A 17,566-nucleotide genomic window follows, 5' to 3' on the forward strand; every position below is an offset into this window, starting at 1 on the left:
TGTGTGTGTGTGTGTGTGTGTGTGTGGACTTCCTGATGTGTTGACATGTGGCTGTTTGCTCTCTGCACCCATCAGTGACAATCGGTGATAGTCGCCCACTTTCAGTTGTTGTTGAGGACCCACCATGAGGCTGTGGAGGACACACAGAAGAAAAATAAAAAATAGATTCATTCAACCCTCAAAAATGACCCCAATCAATCAGACATTGAACACATTCCCCTCACGCCCGCATTGTGTGTGTTTTGTGTATCTGACAAATCTACTCAGCACTGCCCTTTGCTCTGTTTGTGAGTGGTTGTGTGAGGAGGGTAATGATGCTTGTGAGACTGAATTTATCGTAATAATGCAGGAAAAATAACTCAAAGACAATTGCTTAGGACACAAGTGCTGGAAAAAATGGTAATAATTGGAAAAAAGCAGACTTATCGTGAATGAAAGTATGAAATGTTTAATGCCAGAAATCCGACTGTTAAATGTTCTTTTACATAATTTAAATCCATAATTTATCCAGTTTGACAAAGACACAAACCGACAAATAAAAATAATAATGAATAATAAAAACAAAACAAAACAATTAAAAAACTAAACACAATAAAATAAAAACGCTCAGTACAAGGTCCAACTTGCTTATTTCCTCAGCTTTCTACCACATTTCATGGTCTCTTCTTCTGGAGACCCTTAGTTGTCATGGAGACTGAAAAAAGTTAGATAATAACTTTAAAGAATATTAAGATTTGTTGAGTTTATTAAGATTTTTAAGATTATAACAATATTATTTAATTTGATATCACAAGTAAGAAGTTAAATCACTTCCTTTGATAACTAATCTTTCCATCCAGAGGAAGGTCATGAGATGTGGTTGAAAGCTCCGATATGTTAAGAAAGTTGAATCTTGTGTTGAGATTTGTTTTTTATTCTTTTGTATTTTTGGATCAAATTGCTGTTTCTCAACATTTTATCAGATTATTTCAGCTGTTTGTTGAAGTTTGATCACATTTACAAGGTGAAATATTCAAAACAACCAACATGACATTTTAGTATCTTTGAAAACTTCCCACAGCAGAATTTAAAGTTTCGAGGGTTTGAGGATGTCTTTCTGATTAATGACAAACCTACCAAAAGGCACCTGAAGAATTTACCCTTTAGAAGCGTTGAAAGTTATCTCATCAGATGTTAAAGGTGTGAGTGTGATGTGAGTGGAGAATCAGACCAGGAGCTTTAATGAATGTTCTTACCAGGAACCAGCATGGTGGTTATGGCCTCGGGAGTCTCCAGGAAGTCCACGTTCCCCCTCTGGAAGGTCTTACTGTAGTTGGTCTGCAGGTGACTGTGCAGAGGAAACAAGAAGATTAACTTACTGATGGTGGGTAAGATGTATTCAGTTGTTTATAATAACAGTCATTATTAACATTTAGGAGGATCTATTGGCAGAAATTTAATTAAATATGGAACAAAATACGTTTTCTTTTTCTATTTTGGTAGCGCTGAGACATATATTTTGAATGTTTACTATGGAAAATACCAAACTAGACGCAGGTAGACTACACTAACTAGAGCTTGGATACATCATATAACATGTTAGGTCATCTATACTAACAATAAACCTGATCAATCTTAGCAACAGTATCCCAGTTTAAGTTACATAACCACTGTTTCCTCTGTATATCGGCTCCCACTAAGGGTTACCGTCAGTGTTTTTCTCATTAGTTTCATTAAAGCTTCACAAAGTACATCGTCACCAAACGCAGCATGAAGCAGATCTTCTCTCAGCGAGCTCAAGCTGAGCAAAGAAAATAATTTGAGGTTTATTTGAACAGGCCACGCTGCATTAGTCATGATGCATATGGTGCAGGAGAATACTTACTTCTTCCACACGTTGTTGTGCTCCCAGAATTCATAGAGAATGAAGCGTGATTCATTTGCCAGCCGCTGAACTGCGATGCTGCCAAATGCAAAACAAGAGAGAGCACAAGTCATGCAATCGCTAATTAGTGTGTTACATCATGTCCCCCGGCACTGCCTCTCTCTGAATTGTGTCCTGAATTTATGATTATATAGTGTTTGTCAGAGGTTTTAGTCTCATTTGAGCTTGAACATGACTGAGCAGTTAGAGAAAATGGTCATGACAAAGCATGTAAATGTTACGCTGTCCTTTAGGCTGCTGGATTAAGTCGGACACCAATGTGACAGTTTAGGCTGAAGTTGAAGTGTCAAAGGGTGAAACAGCGGATATCTGAAAGTCTTTCGCCGGAGAAAAAGAAAGTTCCTTCATCTACTGACCTGATGTGTCTGATGCTACACTGAAGCCAGAGCTTGTCTTCAGAGCCATTTCACAGATGAACACTGTTTTAAAGTTTCATGATCAGTTCGACTTTGCTCATAGTCTCATCAAGATTTCTCAGAGAGTTTATGATATAAATGAAACACTTACAGACCTTGCACTCTAGATTCTTGGTGTCATTCATAATAAAAAGAAGAGCACGGCTCTAAACTGTAAGCTGCACAGGGGGTGATTAATGTGACAGATGCAATAAGCACAAACGTGTTGTTTCTGTAAGTTAAATGTTCTTAGTAGTTGAGGGACTTTCCTTCTCACATTTGACAACTTGAATTTCCTTAAACATCCAAAATGACTGCATGGGCAGAGCATGCAAGCTATTAAATAAGTTAATTAATGGAGTCTGTGTATGTCACAAAACATCTCTCCTTATTTTATTATCAACTATAAAAAATAAAATAAAAATAAGTGAAAGTTTTTGTCCCAAATGATACCAAGGTGAATGGCTTTTATATATGTATATGAACAAGATCTCTTGTCTTGTTTGGATAAAGTTACAGAATACAATATGTTTAACATGTACACATTCACTCACAGAGAACCAAAGTGTCCATTGTGTTGAAGGCACAAAGAAATAGATGTATTGTGTTTTATGTTCATGTCAAGACATATAATGTGCTGAAAAAGCATCAGGATAATACCTGGAAAGCAAATGTATTACTACATGTAAAACTAAATATTTTAGTCTTGGGATGAATATGTATCCCAAAATCCCAAATTCAGCCTCAGAAGGCTTTACAATCTATAAACAGCATCTAAACAACAGATAATAAACTAACTAAATGTTAAATGTTACATTTCCTGCTCTGGTCTTTACTTTTTCCTTTGGATGTCTCTTTTTATTTCCCTGCCCTTCTTCATAAATGCCTTTGCAGACATGTTAAACATTAACTAGGAAGAATAAAAATATCTTATCATGAGAACAAAGAGAATATAAACTGACTGTAGACATCCAGTCTGGGCACAGGCACACTCCATGTACTGTCTGAGAGCCAAACGAAACTCCTCCAGCTCCTCCTCCAGCACCGAGAGCTGCCTCTGGACTATCAGGATGTGCTGTGAAGACAAAAACATGTAAAGTCACGCAAAGTCAGAAGGTCGGGATTTGCCTCTGGCGGGGAGAGTCTGGCGGAGGTGGGGGACACTCAGAAATCTTCTGGCAGGGTTTCACATTAGCTCAGTGTGTCGCCAGAAAACTGGTGATGAATGCAGAGCTGTGAGGTGAACACTGGGCTTTATAATATGATTATTTATAACTATAATAATCTAAGTATAAATACTAATACGGTAATACCACGCTCTACAAATGAAAGTCCTCCATTGAAAATGTTTGAAAATATAATCAGGAAAATGTTCTTAAAGTATTAAAAGTATAAAAGACTGTTATTTTATAGTATAGAATTTATTATTACACATGCATTCATATAAAAGCAGGAGTTTACTGTTGGAGTTAGTGGAGCTAGTTTTGTTTAGGACTGTAACTCATGATTGTTTTCATTATGGAGTAATCTGCTGATTATTATTTTCTCCATTAATCAAATGATTGTTTGGTTTGTAACAAACAGTCTCAAGTGACACCTTCACAACGCTTGTTTGATCAAACCAACTGTTCAAACCAGACCAAAAAATAATTAAAAGAGCTAATCTTAACATTTGTGAAGCTGCAACCATGAAATGTTTTTGCATGAAAAAAAGACTGAAACAATTATCAGAACAGTTGCCCATGAATTTACTGTCAGATCCATTAATTGCCTAATTAATTCAGCAATACTACAGAGTAAATGTCCTTAGTTACATTCCACCACTGCCTATAATTCAATATCCTGGTATCAGAACTCTTCCACACTTTGCACTCTTGTATCATTTATTTGTTTGTATATATATTTATATGTTTTTTGTATGTGAAGCTTCTCCGAACTAATTAACCCCCATAGGATCAATAAAGTTATTATTTTATTATATAAATTGAATCAGCTTCGTTACAGATTAGCCAACCTATGTGCGCCAGTGTGATCCAACCACATGACCAAGAAGATTAACATAAGAATGCGTTTTGTTCTCTCTTCTTAAACCCTAAAGCGTCTCTGTGTTGTGGTAAGAAGGTGTGAAAAAAAAAAACCAGGAGAAACTGACATAATCATGACAACAGAAAGCCAGCTAATCATTTCCTGCGGCTGGTGAGGAATTGTTGACAGAGGCAGAGAGGCTGATGGGAACAGGAAGTGAATGCTCTGACCATTGGCCTGAAGCACGCGTGTGTGTGTGTGTGTGTGTGTGTGTGTGTGTGTGTGTGTGTGTGTGTGTGTGTGTGTGTGTGTGCGTGTTAATGATGTGTGTGTGACTGATAAACTGCCTCAGGACACTCTCTCTAATTTGGGAGAAACACTCACACACACTAGGAGACACTCATGCATGTAAACAGACTCACAAACGCCATCACAGCATCGGACGTCAGTGTTGTGGGTCACGACTGGTTTTCTCTCTGCACCACGTTTATCCCCACTGACATATACCAATTACATATTGATTAATTCACACACAAACTGACACGTCTGCGGCGAGCTGGTGATTGAGATATGACATTGATATGTAATATTCATATGTGTGGTTTCATTACGGCTGTGCTATGAAACGTCTGGTACGTACTGATTAAGCGTGTGGGATTAACGATTTCATATCAACAACTCTCTGATTGCAGCTTCTCCAATGTGCAGATCTTCTCTGTTTGTTTTTTCACTGTGAACTCTCTTTGGCTTCTTGGACTCCTGGCTGGAAAAACGTTCTCATCTGGACAAATCTGGACATTCTTTTCAATATTTTCTCACATTTTACGGGCAAAAAAATGAATAGAACAGCCAGAAAAATTGGCAGATAAAACAATAATTAAAATAACTGTTAGTTGCAGCTTTAGAAAGATCATATTTCAGATGTAAAATCAGAACTTTTCCTGCTTTTGTACAAGAAGATGCAGCTGCTGTAAAATGATATTATCATCACGATATGATTCATCACATGCCAGTCTTCAGCAGTTGGACAGTTTTTTGAACATTATTCATTGGGGGATGGGACGCAGGTGTGTGGTGGAAACGCAGGCCCTTATGTTTTCAATTATTTTCCTTTCAATAAAAAAGGTTTTTTATAAGGTTGTTTCTGATGAGCAGATGTCATTTTTCACATTGTATATGTTCTACTACGAGACAGCAGATTTAGTTGATAGGTAAACAATGGCCTGCCTCAGTTATAGTTCAATTTTTAATGTTTTTCCCCCAAAATAAAATCTCTATTTGTTTGTGAGACACAAATCTGTTTTGGTCAAACAAGCTAAAGCTGTTAAATTCAGACTTTGTTTAAAATGAAGCAAAGTACCTAGTTTGCATGCCTCTCTTAATGATATGGTGGTATTAAATGTTACAAATCAAATTAATTACACAAACCCACCGCTGTCATCTACATCATGTGAATTTATCACCCGTGAAATGTCCAAGAAACACGTGAAATCATGTGCTTTTTTTCTCCCACATTTCCTTTTAATTAACTTACCCTTTTATGCATGTTAATCGTCAACAATATTTAAATTTTTTGTCTTAAATATCTGATTAATGAAATATTTTCCAAAATAATACTGTTAATAATTTCTTTTGGATTCCTTAATTTGGAAACAATTATTAATTTATAAACTATACAAAAGTAAAACCTCCCTTCTCCTCCTCATGTGTCTGTGATGGAAGCCACTCATACTAAAGAGAAATCCTCCTGTGACTGTTTGTGTTGGTCTGCTGTGATTGTCACTGAGTCATTTGTCAGCTACAGAGAGTTTCTCAGCCATGAAATGAGTGTTACGAAGCCTGGGCGGAAATAACACTGTCCCTTTGCTTTGGCTTGTGGCCTCTGAGGTTAAACATATGCACATAAACACCTGCACACTGTGTATGCATAGTTAAAAAAACACACACACACACACAAGCACACTGCACACAAGCCTAGAGGACATTTGTCAGTAGGTTTACACACAGAAAACAAATGTCCTGTTATTATAGTATTAATACTGCAAATATGTGATTATATTGGCAATAACACATCAGGGTAAAGTGATGTGAAGCTATTTCGTAATGGCTTTCTGTAAGGGTCACTCTGAATAAACCTCCACATATCCTCTGAGCTGTGAGTCCTGTCTTAAAAAACTGAATAAAGATTAAAGATAAGGACAGACAAAGGAAGAAGGGAATACGCCTCTGTCAGGTTTCAGCCCTGCTGTTGCTATGACAACCGCTGAGTGGTTATTATCAGTGTGGCCTCCCTTTCAATAATACTCCACCACGTGAGAACAGTGTGACACAGAGAGACACAGAGCGGTCACCGCAGCGGAAAAAAGTAGATAAAAACTGACCGATTTGCTCTCCAAGACCTCCTCTTCAACGGGCTCCATACGAATCTCCTGCAGAACAAATACACAATGGTATGAAGCTCTGATAGTGACACAGTCTGTTAATTCAACAGCACATTTACTGAATTTAAACAATCGTTATCTTAATGTATTAAATCTGCAACATCTGGCCAGTTGGAGGCAGCAGAAATATGATCCATATTTTAATATAAAAATATTGATTATAGCTGTTGTTCTATCATATTATACCTATATACCTATTATCTATCAAAGCCGTTCCAAAACGTTTTGGCTTATTAGCCCTTTAATTAAATCAATGCCTACTTACGACTCTTGTCACAGATCACATATTTCTACTGGAATTTCTTTTCTTGTACAATTAGCCATTAGTTTACTTACTTACTATTTATTTTAGAAGACTCGAAGACAGCCTATAAAAGTAAACTTTCTTTGTGGAGTACAAATATATTTTTTCTACTTTCCTCTCATTAATAATTTCATAAACCCTCAGATTTATCTTTTAATCCCTTGTAAAGAACCTGAACCCCAGGTTGGAAATGAAGAATCAAAATAAACAAGAACTTAAAAATCAAATATATCAATCAATAAAAAATAATAAAAGTACTGAAAATAATTTAACTAACAGGAAAGAGAATAATAGAAGGAAATAGAAGTAAGTGGATAATACTATAATGATAATTATTAGGACAAGTATATTTCTATAAATATATTGATAGAAATCAATCTTATGAACATTATCATAAATATTATATTGAATTGAATTATTCATAACACCTGTTGTTGGTTTGCTGTTCAGTTTTTTACCATTTTTTTTGCTAATAAGAACTTGTTTTTTGGCCCAATTAGCCAAAAACCACAGATATAAAAACTCATATTATGTGCCATCGACTAACGTTTTTCCTGTAATGTATTTTTATGTGTATATTCACTCTGTACTTAAACAGTATGATGTATTTACAGTACGTGTTCTTGTTTCTCTGCTGCACAACCAACTGCCCTTTGGGGACAAAGTGACTGATTGGTTCATTGATCACATAAAATTAATGGATCAAACTAAAATAAATCAATCCAATAAAGTGTCAAAGCTTTTCTGGGTTCATTCAAGTTCATGCACCATAATGTGTCGACAGATTTCATGCTACAGTCAACACATGCAGATAGCAGCTTTCCCCGTACACTCTACATATGTGTATGTGTTTGTACGTGGGAGGGTGTTGTTGAGTCAAGGTAATTTGTTGATATTGTTGTTGAGTTCACGTGCCATGATTTGTGGTTAATTTGAGAGAGCGATGTAAAGACCAGATGGCCGGGACGGAGAGAGGAGACAGACGAAGATAAAAATAACAGAAGCTGAAGAGAGAAGAGGAAGAACGCCAGAAGGAAATGAGAGCGCGGAAAGGTTGAAGGGAAGGAAGTCACCTTTTGCTCTAGACGGTCGATAAGCTTCTGCAGTCTGTTGACCTGGATCATCCACTGGCCGTCTTCATCATAAACACCTAGTGAAGAGTCACAAAGACAGAGAGAGTAAACAACAAAGGTGAAGGGATGAAAGGTGCTGCATACATCGACTGTATTTTAAACACATTTTACTCTATTGATTGTTTGAACTGAGTACTCTAAAATAGTGGCGGTGTGCTAGAAGACATTCCTTTCATGTAATTCAACGCCCAACCACGCCAATCAATAGAAAAAGCTTTGAGGCCTGTAATCGAAGTTTATAGAGTCTCTGCAGATGTGTCACAAATCTCCTAGCAACCACAGCTGGTGTCATAATGGAGGCCTAATGGAAAAGTGACTGTATGCAAACAGCTGTTAAATACATACAACAAAACCGGGGCTGGGAAAATAGAAATAAGTGAAAAAAAAACTGCTGTGGTGAGAATAAAGAGACAAATGAAATAGTTAACACAGGTGTAAACACAGTTTTTGGTTAAGGATCAGTTCCATTCAGGTCAAACACAGTCAGTTTGCTGCTGTTGAGCATGTCGTCTCAGTGGAAAGGCTCTGCTGCACTAAATGGAACACCTGTGTTTACCCTACTATTTTATGTCAGAATGGCTGCTGTGAAACAGGTCTATTCATCAGATAAAAGGAAGACGCAAGAAGTGAATCTGCTAAAAAGGTTTTAAGGCAGTAAAGTGTGTCTACAGGACTAAAGAAATTGTTATGTTGCAACTTAAACATACCAATATGTTTCTGAAACAATTTTAAGCGAGAAATAGGCAACGCAGTAACAGATTCTAGCTTCGTATTTGATCAGCACTTCCTAGTTTGACAGACTCTGAAAGTGACGTGTCAATCAAAAGGTAGCCCCGCCCAAAAGCATTTGTGACTTTATCGTCTATTTGACTCTAAATTGGACCATCATTTACTAAATGAACATCATAATGTTCGGAAGAAGTTGTTAAACTAGCCACTGAGACCATAAACTCATTAGGAAACTGTTTACTGAGCTCATAAATTAAGTGACAAGTCGGCTCATTCTCCATTAAAGTGAATGGGATCGCTGTGTTATTGCAGTCAATGGAGCGACCCCTGCTGGCCTTTACAGAGAATGCAAGTTTTAAGACTCACTTCAATTTTCAGACCCGGAAGTCCATTATATATACTGTCAATGGTTCACACTAAAGTATATTCTAAACGTCAAAAATCCCTTCAAGGATCAGAAACAAAGCAACTTGTGGACGGTTTAAATCTATGTTGATTTGGTCGTCTGTCAGTTTAATTGATATGTATCAGTGAAAGCCTTGTGTCCTTTCCTCCTGGTACAAAAGGGTAAAGTGAGGGACTGATATTTTGCAACAGTATACTATGAAAATGAGTACATACTGTGTAATTGGTGCTCATAACAAGCTGGCCACATAATACAGCTACAAGCTGACCGACCAGCCTTTTTAACAGAAGAATTTGGTTGGCTTACTGGGACACTTAAATAAAACAGAGTCATTGTTAATGTTATTAGTAACGCCTCTGCCTTTTCCTATGACAAGACAAAATGTACACTGTGATAAAGGTCAAATCTTTAAGGGTTTGTTTGAAAATAACAGATAAAAACTGTCTTAAAGTCTGTTGACAGTGAAATTGAAAATGTAAAAACACAATCTGTTTAAACTGTATTTGTTCTTTTGTTGAAGCATTATAACCAGAGTTATACAGTTACACACTGTGATTATCTGACTAAACTCTAATAATCAGTTATTATATATTACAAATGGTAATTTCTAGATCAAAGCCATGGGACTGTTACATTTAGGTATTAATTGAATATGTTAACATTCAGGTTAATGTTAAGATAAGATTCTGTCTGAACCCATAACTATGTTGGATGGGAGGACTCATAAATATCCATCACCCAGGAGCTGGAAATGTTCAACATGGCTTCCAGATGCTGCTTTGACCAGCAGTATATGGTGTTCATGAAGTGTTATATTATTAAATTTTTCTCTTTGACCTATTTAGTTTTATACCTATCATATTTTATTTGAAAATATAATACAAATCAACTTTATTATCCACCATAATGGAAGTCATTTATATGACCCTCAATCTCAAAGTTGTCTTTACAAAAATACACGAGTGTTTGGAAACTGTAGTATCAGTAAATTAACATTCACATTAACATCATGTAACGTGGCATCAAATCAGCATGCACAGCCAAGCAAACATTACGTACATACAGTATGTCTGTATAGAATAATAACGGTTTACTTTGTGAGTGAAGGACTCCAAGTGCTCAGGAGGAGAACCTCCATAAGAACTCTGTGGTAATTTCTTTATCAGGTTCCAAGTGCCAAAGCATTCAATTGCTTTGGATCGACACACATGAGAACACACGCTCACTCTCCTCTTCAGTCTCTCTCTCTCTCTGTCTCTCTCTCTCTCTCTCTCTCTGAACCTCACTCCAGTTTCTCCCTCACACCTACGCAACCTTCCCTCCCCTCCTTTGCTCGTCTCTCCGGCCTGTGGAGACACACTCACTCTGGTTGAGCAGCTTTTCTGCGGCTGGCAAGATAACATAACTCGGTGGAGCGGAGGGTTGTGAAACACAACAGGATGCACAATTAAATGAACTCCAACAGCAGTAGCATATAAAGCCACCTGAATTGACGAGACTGAGGAGAGGGTTGTTGGGAGAGAGGCTGCTGTTCCTTTGAAGCCTCCGATTGGAGCGACGACCCGACCACTGGATGGACAAAACCTCTGGCTTCAACGGGCCCTGTCTGAAGTCAAAACAAGGAGATAATTATTCAGACATCACAATATTTTTACATATTTTCTTTTACATTGTTGCAACTGTTGTCCCGCAGGACACACGGCATGAGCCGCATAAAAGCTGGTGTAACATTGACATCAAATGACCTTTTGTTCTGTGGTTTCTGTTGTTCACTGCGCTCACCAAAGAGCAGATGGGTCCCACAAAAAATATTCTATTCTCTTGTATTTGGTTTCCTCTGACTCTCAAAAATAAATGTGACTTTGTAATTCAATTAACTATTTAAAGTGCAATTCGAACAATTTATTGCATGTATATACTCAGACTCTTGAGCAATAAAGAGGAGGAATAACTTGTAATTTTCACATTCAATGGATTGAGATATGCACCTAAAATTAATTGACTATATTTTTTGTTTTCTTTCATTTTTGCACCCGGTTACTGACGTCTTAGCTGAGAAAAAATCAGTAAGCCTGAAGTTGTCTGCGCTTACGTTATATTTGTGTTGGTCTGACAGCGATGCTAATGCCTGTGACAAGGTAGCTACATGCAACCGCAGGGTGACATCACCTAAGATTTATCTTAGTGCTGTCAAGTTGTTTGGTCCAATATTTTGATAAGACCTCAGGGCGTGGGAGTCTGTGAGTGTGTGTGTGTGTGTGTGTGTGTGTGTGTGTGTCTGTGTGCAGGTGAATGCACGTGTTTATATGTGTGAGAGAGTTTGTGCTTTATAATTTATTTTTTGTAAAGCAGAGGCTCTCTACCAACCTGTTCAGACCTCACACTGTTTCCACTGCTATTTTTGCACATTTTCAGGTTTATTGCTTATGATTTTACTTATGAATAATGTTTAATGTTTACATTTAAGGAGAATCAATGCAGGATATTCACAAAATTACTTTTCTTTCTTGTTTGTTTTTAATTCAGCTGTTGGTTCTGGCTCCATCTAACACGTCTATTTAATGGCTATTAAAGGAAGTAGTGAAACCATGTACACAAGAGTCGTTCTCCCCAAAGACCCGACCCCACTCTTCCTCTGCCCTAACCCAATCAAACAAACCAACAAAGGTAACGAACACTAGCCAATCAGAAGGAGAGAAAGGTGGGTCTGCGGATAGGAAAGAAATTATGCATCCGAGACTTATACTGGCTGGTGAGCTGGTTGACTTCCTGTTAGCTCCCTACACACATTAACAGGATGAAATTATTCAATCACTATTAGACTGAGTGGATCAAACTGCTTCCAGTCTTTATGCTAAGCAATGCTAACTAGTTGCTATAGTTGTAGATTCACATTTAGTGCACAGACATGAGAGCGGTATCAATCTAACTTCCAGAATGTCACACTATTCCTTTAATCTTTAATCTATTCAACACATGGCTTTTCAGCTTTAAGCACACAGCACCTCATACAGAGTGAGATCTGTGACTATGCTTTTTCTAAAACACTTAAATCCTAATCAGCTTATTCAGAATGATCTCCTTTTGTTAAGAGGACTGTGGTTTCTTCATATGACGTCACTTATGAGAGATTTTAAATACTCCTTTCCACATCTGGGACAAATGCAGTATAATTACTCCACTAGCTGCAGTCAAATGTGTGTGTATGATGTATGGCGGAGGAGTAACCGGTGGCGGGTCCCTCTTGTTCTGTGAGTGAGTCATACTGTATTCTCAGCTACGTAGCAACTTTAATTAATTGCTAAATCCATCTGAGACCGGTAATAGAGCAAAGATCAGCAGCAGATCCTCCTCCAGCCTTTAAGTGAAAGAAGAGGGAGGAAGAAGAGGCTGAGAGCCAAAGAGCAAAGTGGACATAATTATTAGAGAGGAGATCCAGGACCTTTTCTGTCTTAATTAAGTAATAAAAATGTTTTTATTGTTATGGTTGAGGTTATCTATTGGGCAAATAACAACAAATTACCAAGAGGAAAGTAATATTACTTTTGAATTTATCAGCACAACTTAAATACAAAGCTCAAGCTCAGCTCTGAGTCATACCATGCATCTATGAATATCAACTCCCGTTTGTCCTCTTCACACATATAAAACTGACCACAGAAACCTATTTAAAGCCACCAGAGAAACAGATAGATCCTCTAGATGTTTGAAGGTACAGTGTGATTGCATTTAGATGCGCAGGGGAATTTTTCAAGGCAATTGAGAGAAGGATGCTGGAGGAGAAGGAGCTGCTCTGGGAGTGAGGGACAGTCACACTTTGAGATGACATGAGAGGGAAACATGGGAGGAAGAAGCATTCAGAGGAGGTGAGGAGAGGAAAGGAAAGGAAAGAAAGGATGTCAACTATCCAAGCACATCATTGTCTGCCTCTGAGAATAAGTGTAAACATGGTCATGGTGAGAAAAGGGACTAGAAAGCACATAAATCCTACAAGGATGTTTTTAAACTAAACTCTTGCAAAAGCATTATTATGTTGCAGAAGTAATTGTGTCAAAAAACAAAAAAAGAGAGAGAGGAGTTAAAATTTTGTGTATACTTTTGCACATTGGGGGCAGTCACTGCCTGAAGTGGATGTGCTTGTCAGATAGTCTGTTTGGGGCAGTTGAGTGGTCAGTATCATAGATGTATTAAAGCAGAACTAAATACAGCGTTCTGTTCATTCCTATAAAAGCTCTTCATTTGCACAAGAAGCCAAAAAAGGGACTTCACGCTGGAAAGAAATTACCCAAATGGACGGCTAATTTACAGTTAGCCCTCCGCTAACACTGAATGGGGATAAAATGATTTAATCATGTGGTTCTTTTAGACTTTCCAAATGTTATCGGACCAAATAGATCCAATCGGGGCCCACCGTTTTACAGCCGTTTCTTTCACAATGTAAGCCAGCGGGAAAAAGTCGGACCAGGGGCAACACCTGCCCCAAGTGACTGTTCCTTTGCAACCACATGAAATTCTTGAAACAATCACTTGAAGTAAATGGTCCTTGATTTTAGAAAGCTGCTTCTCATTTCCATCCAGTGATTGTAGATTTTGTTGACTTTTAAATGGAGGGTTGGCAGCAAATCACTGCTCAGATGAGAAATCTGCAGCGTGAAGTGTGAACTCAGACAGGTGAGGGTACACAAAAAACATTGTGCGTCATCACCTGTCCTTTAAATACACCACGAGCACAGGCATTACCTGCAGGGTCACACACACACACACACACACACACACACACACACACACACACACACACACACACACCATAAGAAATTGTGTGCACTTGTATACTGGTGAGTCATCCTCGCTAATGAACCGAGCACACCAGAGGCATGCCCAAATTCTGAATGCAGACGCAGACTGATCAAGTACAGCATTCACACACACACACACACACACACAACACACACACACACACACACACACACACACACACACACACACACGCACACACACACAAGAAGTGCCTCAGATTTAATCATCCACTGGCCGCTCTTCTCACACACAAGGAATGCCAGCGGGTGAGTGTTTATCATCAGTCACTTCATTTATATAGATGCTTATATTCAGATCATAACCACATTAATTATAGTCTAATTGTCGATCTGTCGTGCAAATACCTATTAGATAAATATTTGCATATGTTTGTTGAATCAAAGACAAAGCTGGAGAAAGCATGATGTGATCAACAGACCGTGACTGGAGATGAGGCGGATGAGAGTGGTGAGAGTCGACCAAAACAGTAAAGTTGTCGACCGTAAATCCAAAACAAAATGCTCTGCAGAGCTGAAGGGAACTGCAGAGAAGTTGTTGATAATTTTCTTTTCACATTATATGAAGCCTTTCTTAAGGTAAGACATTGATCAGGGCAGCTTTAAAGCATTAGGTGAAATCATCAGTGTGAAAAACAAAAACATTAAAGAAGAACATTAAAATAATCTTCCTTATAAGTTTTTTTTTATTTATTTCTAACAATCCCTTTTTAATTAGCCCCCTCCACTTTGGATATAATTCCCCATAGGAAGGGGATTTACACTGTGATAAAATTAATAAAGGATTATAGATAACTGCTGGATTACAGGGAAGAACAGGTGGTCTTATATATATTTAATACAGAGTAAGAACCTGTGATGTTGCACTCCACCTTGGATAAAAGCATAATTTAAGTCTAAAATGTAGGCGGTAAATTAGTGTGTGAGGTTTGGACAAAATTGCTAGACTGTCTGTGAGAACTGTAATTATGGGTGCCATTGCACAATACAATTTGTCCACGTTTTAATGACTAATTGTGTGTGTGTTAGAGGGACCAGAAAGGTTTGCTCTTACTTCTCCTGGCGGGTCTGCTCAGCTGTGGTTTCCATGGCGCACTCGAGCGAGCTTTGGAGTGAATGAAGCTGATTGGTTGTCTCCTTCAGCAGGAAGCGTGTCACAAACTGCTCCAGGTGGGTGGACTCCTGATAATCCTGTCAATCAAGAGGCAGGAGGAGGAGGAGGAGGAGGAGGAGGAGGAGGAGGAGGAGGAGGAGGAGGAGGAGGGAGGGTTAATATAGGAGGAATGATAAAGAGAAAGGATGAAAGAACAAGGCAAGTTTCACATGCCAGTCAAGCCACTCAATGTCCAGACTTCCCCTTCTAATAAGAAGATGCCAACAAGCTCACAAGAAGATTATAGCTGCAGGAGAGGAGAAAAGAAGAGGAAGAACAATCTATGGTCTTCGCACTCTACATCTCTTAACTGGTAAAATGCTCTGAATAGCATAAATAATGTATAAATAAAATTCAAATTGTGAATTTTTTTTTTCATTGTTGTCCCAGGTGTCCACTGACCATTTATCAGGATGGAAACAGGCATTCAAATTCTGACATTAAAGGGTACTCTATTTAGTTCTGCACAGGCCTAACTTGGTGTTGATCATTTAAGCCTGAAATTGTTATGGGTTGATCAGAAGTTGCTATATTTGTTAGAAAACCATTTACAGGACAGCGTCAGAATTGAGCTTCAGAGCAATGTTTTTGATCACAAGAGAAGTAGTTTTAGTAATAGAAGAAGTTTTTTATATAAAAGTTGGTTTATTTACGAGTGAAAAGTACATTATCTGTACTGGATACTTGTTGCAGCAAAGTAATCACTCAACCTAATATGTTCCTAATGTTCCTAATATGAGTCGAGCTTCAAAAACACTGGATCCTACATTTCCCATTATGCAACTTTGATTAAACATCCCCTCCCTGTTAAACGCCCTCATCTTTAAAACTCCATTCCCCAATTAATAAAACAGGTGTCCTGTCGAATGTTTGAAAGCCCGACTGAAGCTAACATTGATGACATTGTTAGTTATGATGAGTAAACTGACCTTTATGTGTAAAATCAGTGGAGTGCCCTTTTAAATGTCCAGTGTGCAACATTTAGGAGGATCTTTTGGCAGGAATGGAATATAATATTCACAGGTATGTTTTCATTGGTGTATAATCAAGAATTGTTGTGCCTGTGTTACCCTAGAATGAGCTGTTTTTATTTGTAGACACTGTGGGCCCTCTCGTGTTTCTACAGTAGCCCTAGATTCTACATGTAGGGCTGTTTGTGTTTTTCTTGCTGTTTGACTTGCTGTAGTTTCTCCTACACATTTGGAACAGGAGGGTGAGGCGAGGGTGTTGCAACTACACCGCTAGATGCCACTAAATCCTACACACTGGTCCTCCAAAAGATTTTAGAAAATAGGAATTAAAAAGCTGGAAAACTGAATCATATGAACAAATAATCAATAACAGACATCAGTAAACACAGCAGTTGTATGATGTGATTAAAGATGCAAATTTGGGTGCAATTACAAATTGAAGGGCAAATATAATATCACAATGTTTTCGTGAAACTTGAGGTCTTAAATAATCATTCTTGTGAAGAATCATATACCACTGAGTCTTTATGAAGCATCTTGTTCCCTGATTGGTGCAACAGGTATCTGCATACATTCTGTAACATGTTTACATTATTAAACTATTTTTAAAATAACTTTAAAAATGTGAGACAATCATTTGCACCTTCAATCAAAATCACATCTAAGAAATAATTTCCCCCACACCAAGTATTTCAGGCCAAGGTACAATTTGTCATTTTGTGAATTTATTTTCACATTTATTTTCTGCAGGCTTTTGTGTTTGTTCAGAAAACGGAGGGAAAATAAATCAAACTGAATGACATTTTGGAAAGGCATCATTTGCTGTGCCTGGACCAGAGTGTTGTCTAATCAAAGGAGAGTGAACGATGCTCAGCACAACAGAGTTTGCTGTTTGCACACTGCACCTGCTCAAACTGTTTGTGCACTCGACTAACAATGAGGGGGTTCGAGGGGAAACGTTAATGCAAGTTAAATTACAGAATGATGAATACATGAATAGTAACGTGTGTGTGTGTGTGTGTGTGTTTGTGTGTGTAACAAAGTAAATTATATAAAATAAATATATACTGAATGTGTGTGTGTTTTCTTTTTCTTTTTTTTTCTTTTTTGTGTCTCTATTGTTAATTACTGTATTTTCAGAAAAGTGCAATGAAGATGGTTTGGTTTTAAAATCGGGATTTGTTTATGAGACTTTGGAAGTGGACACCCACACACACACACACACACACACACACACACACACACACACACACACCCTAATCACAGTGCGT

General features: G+C 37.9%; 1 protein-coding gene across 3 annotated transcripts in view; it reads right to left on the bottom strand.

The window, feature by feature from the left end:
* The window catches only part of necab1 (N-terminal EF-hand calcium binding protein 1), a 42,178-nt gene that overhangs the window by 677 nt on the left and 23,935 nt on the right, over positions 1–17,566 (bottom strand). For 2 of the 3 annotated variants that reach the window (XM_051390484.1, XM_051390483.1), the window contains 8 exons: positions 15,226–15,362; positions 10,842–10,963; positions 8,163–8,239; positions 6,726–6,773; positions 3,282–3,394; positions 1,865–1,942; positions 1,236–1,327; positions 1–130 (listed from right to left, as the gene is read on the bottom strand). The exon at positions 1–130 is cut by the window's left edge and continues 677 nt beyond it. In XM_051390484.1, the coding sequence (XP_051246444.1) occupies positions 102–130; positions 1,236–1,327; positions 1,865–1,942; positions 3,282–3,394; positions 6,726–6,773; positions 8,163–8,239; positions 10,842–10,963; positions 15,226–15,362 (696 nt within the window). In that variant the 3' untranslated portion in view covers positions 1–101. The remainder of the gene's footprint in view (positions 131–1,235; positions 1,328–1,864; positions 1,943–3,281; positions 3,395–6,725; positions 6,774–8,162; positions 8,240–10,841; positions 10,964–15,225; positions 15,363–17,566) is intronic. The other variant, XM_051390485.1, reaches the window with a different exon arrangement.

The sequence above is a fragment of the Dicentrarchus labrax genome, unplaced genomic scaffold, assembly GCF_905237075.1.
Source record: "Dicentrarchus labrax unplaced genomic scaffold, dlabrax2021, whole genome shotgun sequence".
NCBI classification, from domain to species: Eukaryota; Metazoa; Chordata; class Actinopteri; family Moronidae; genus Dicentrarchus; species Dicentrarchus labrax.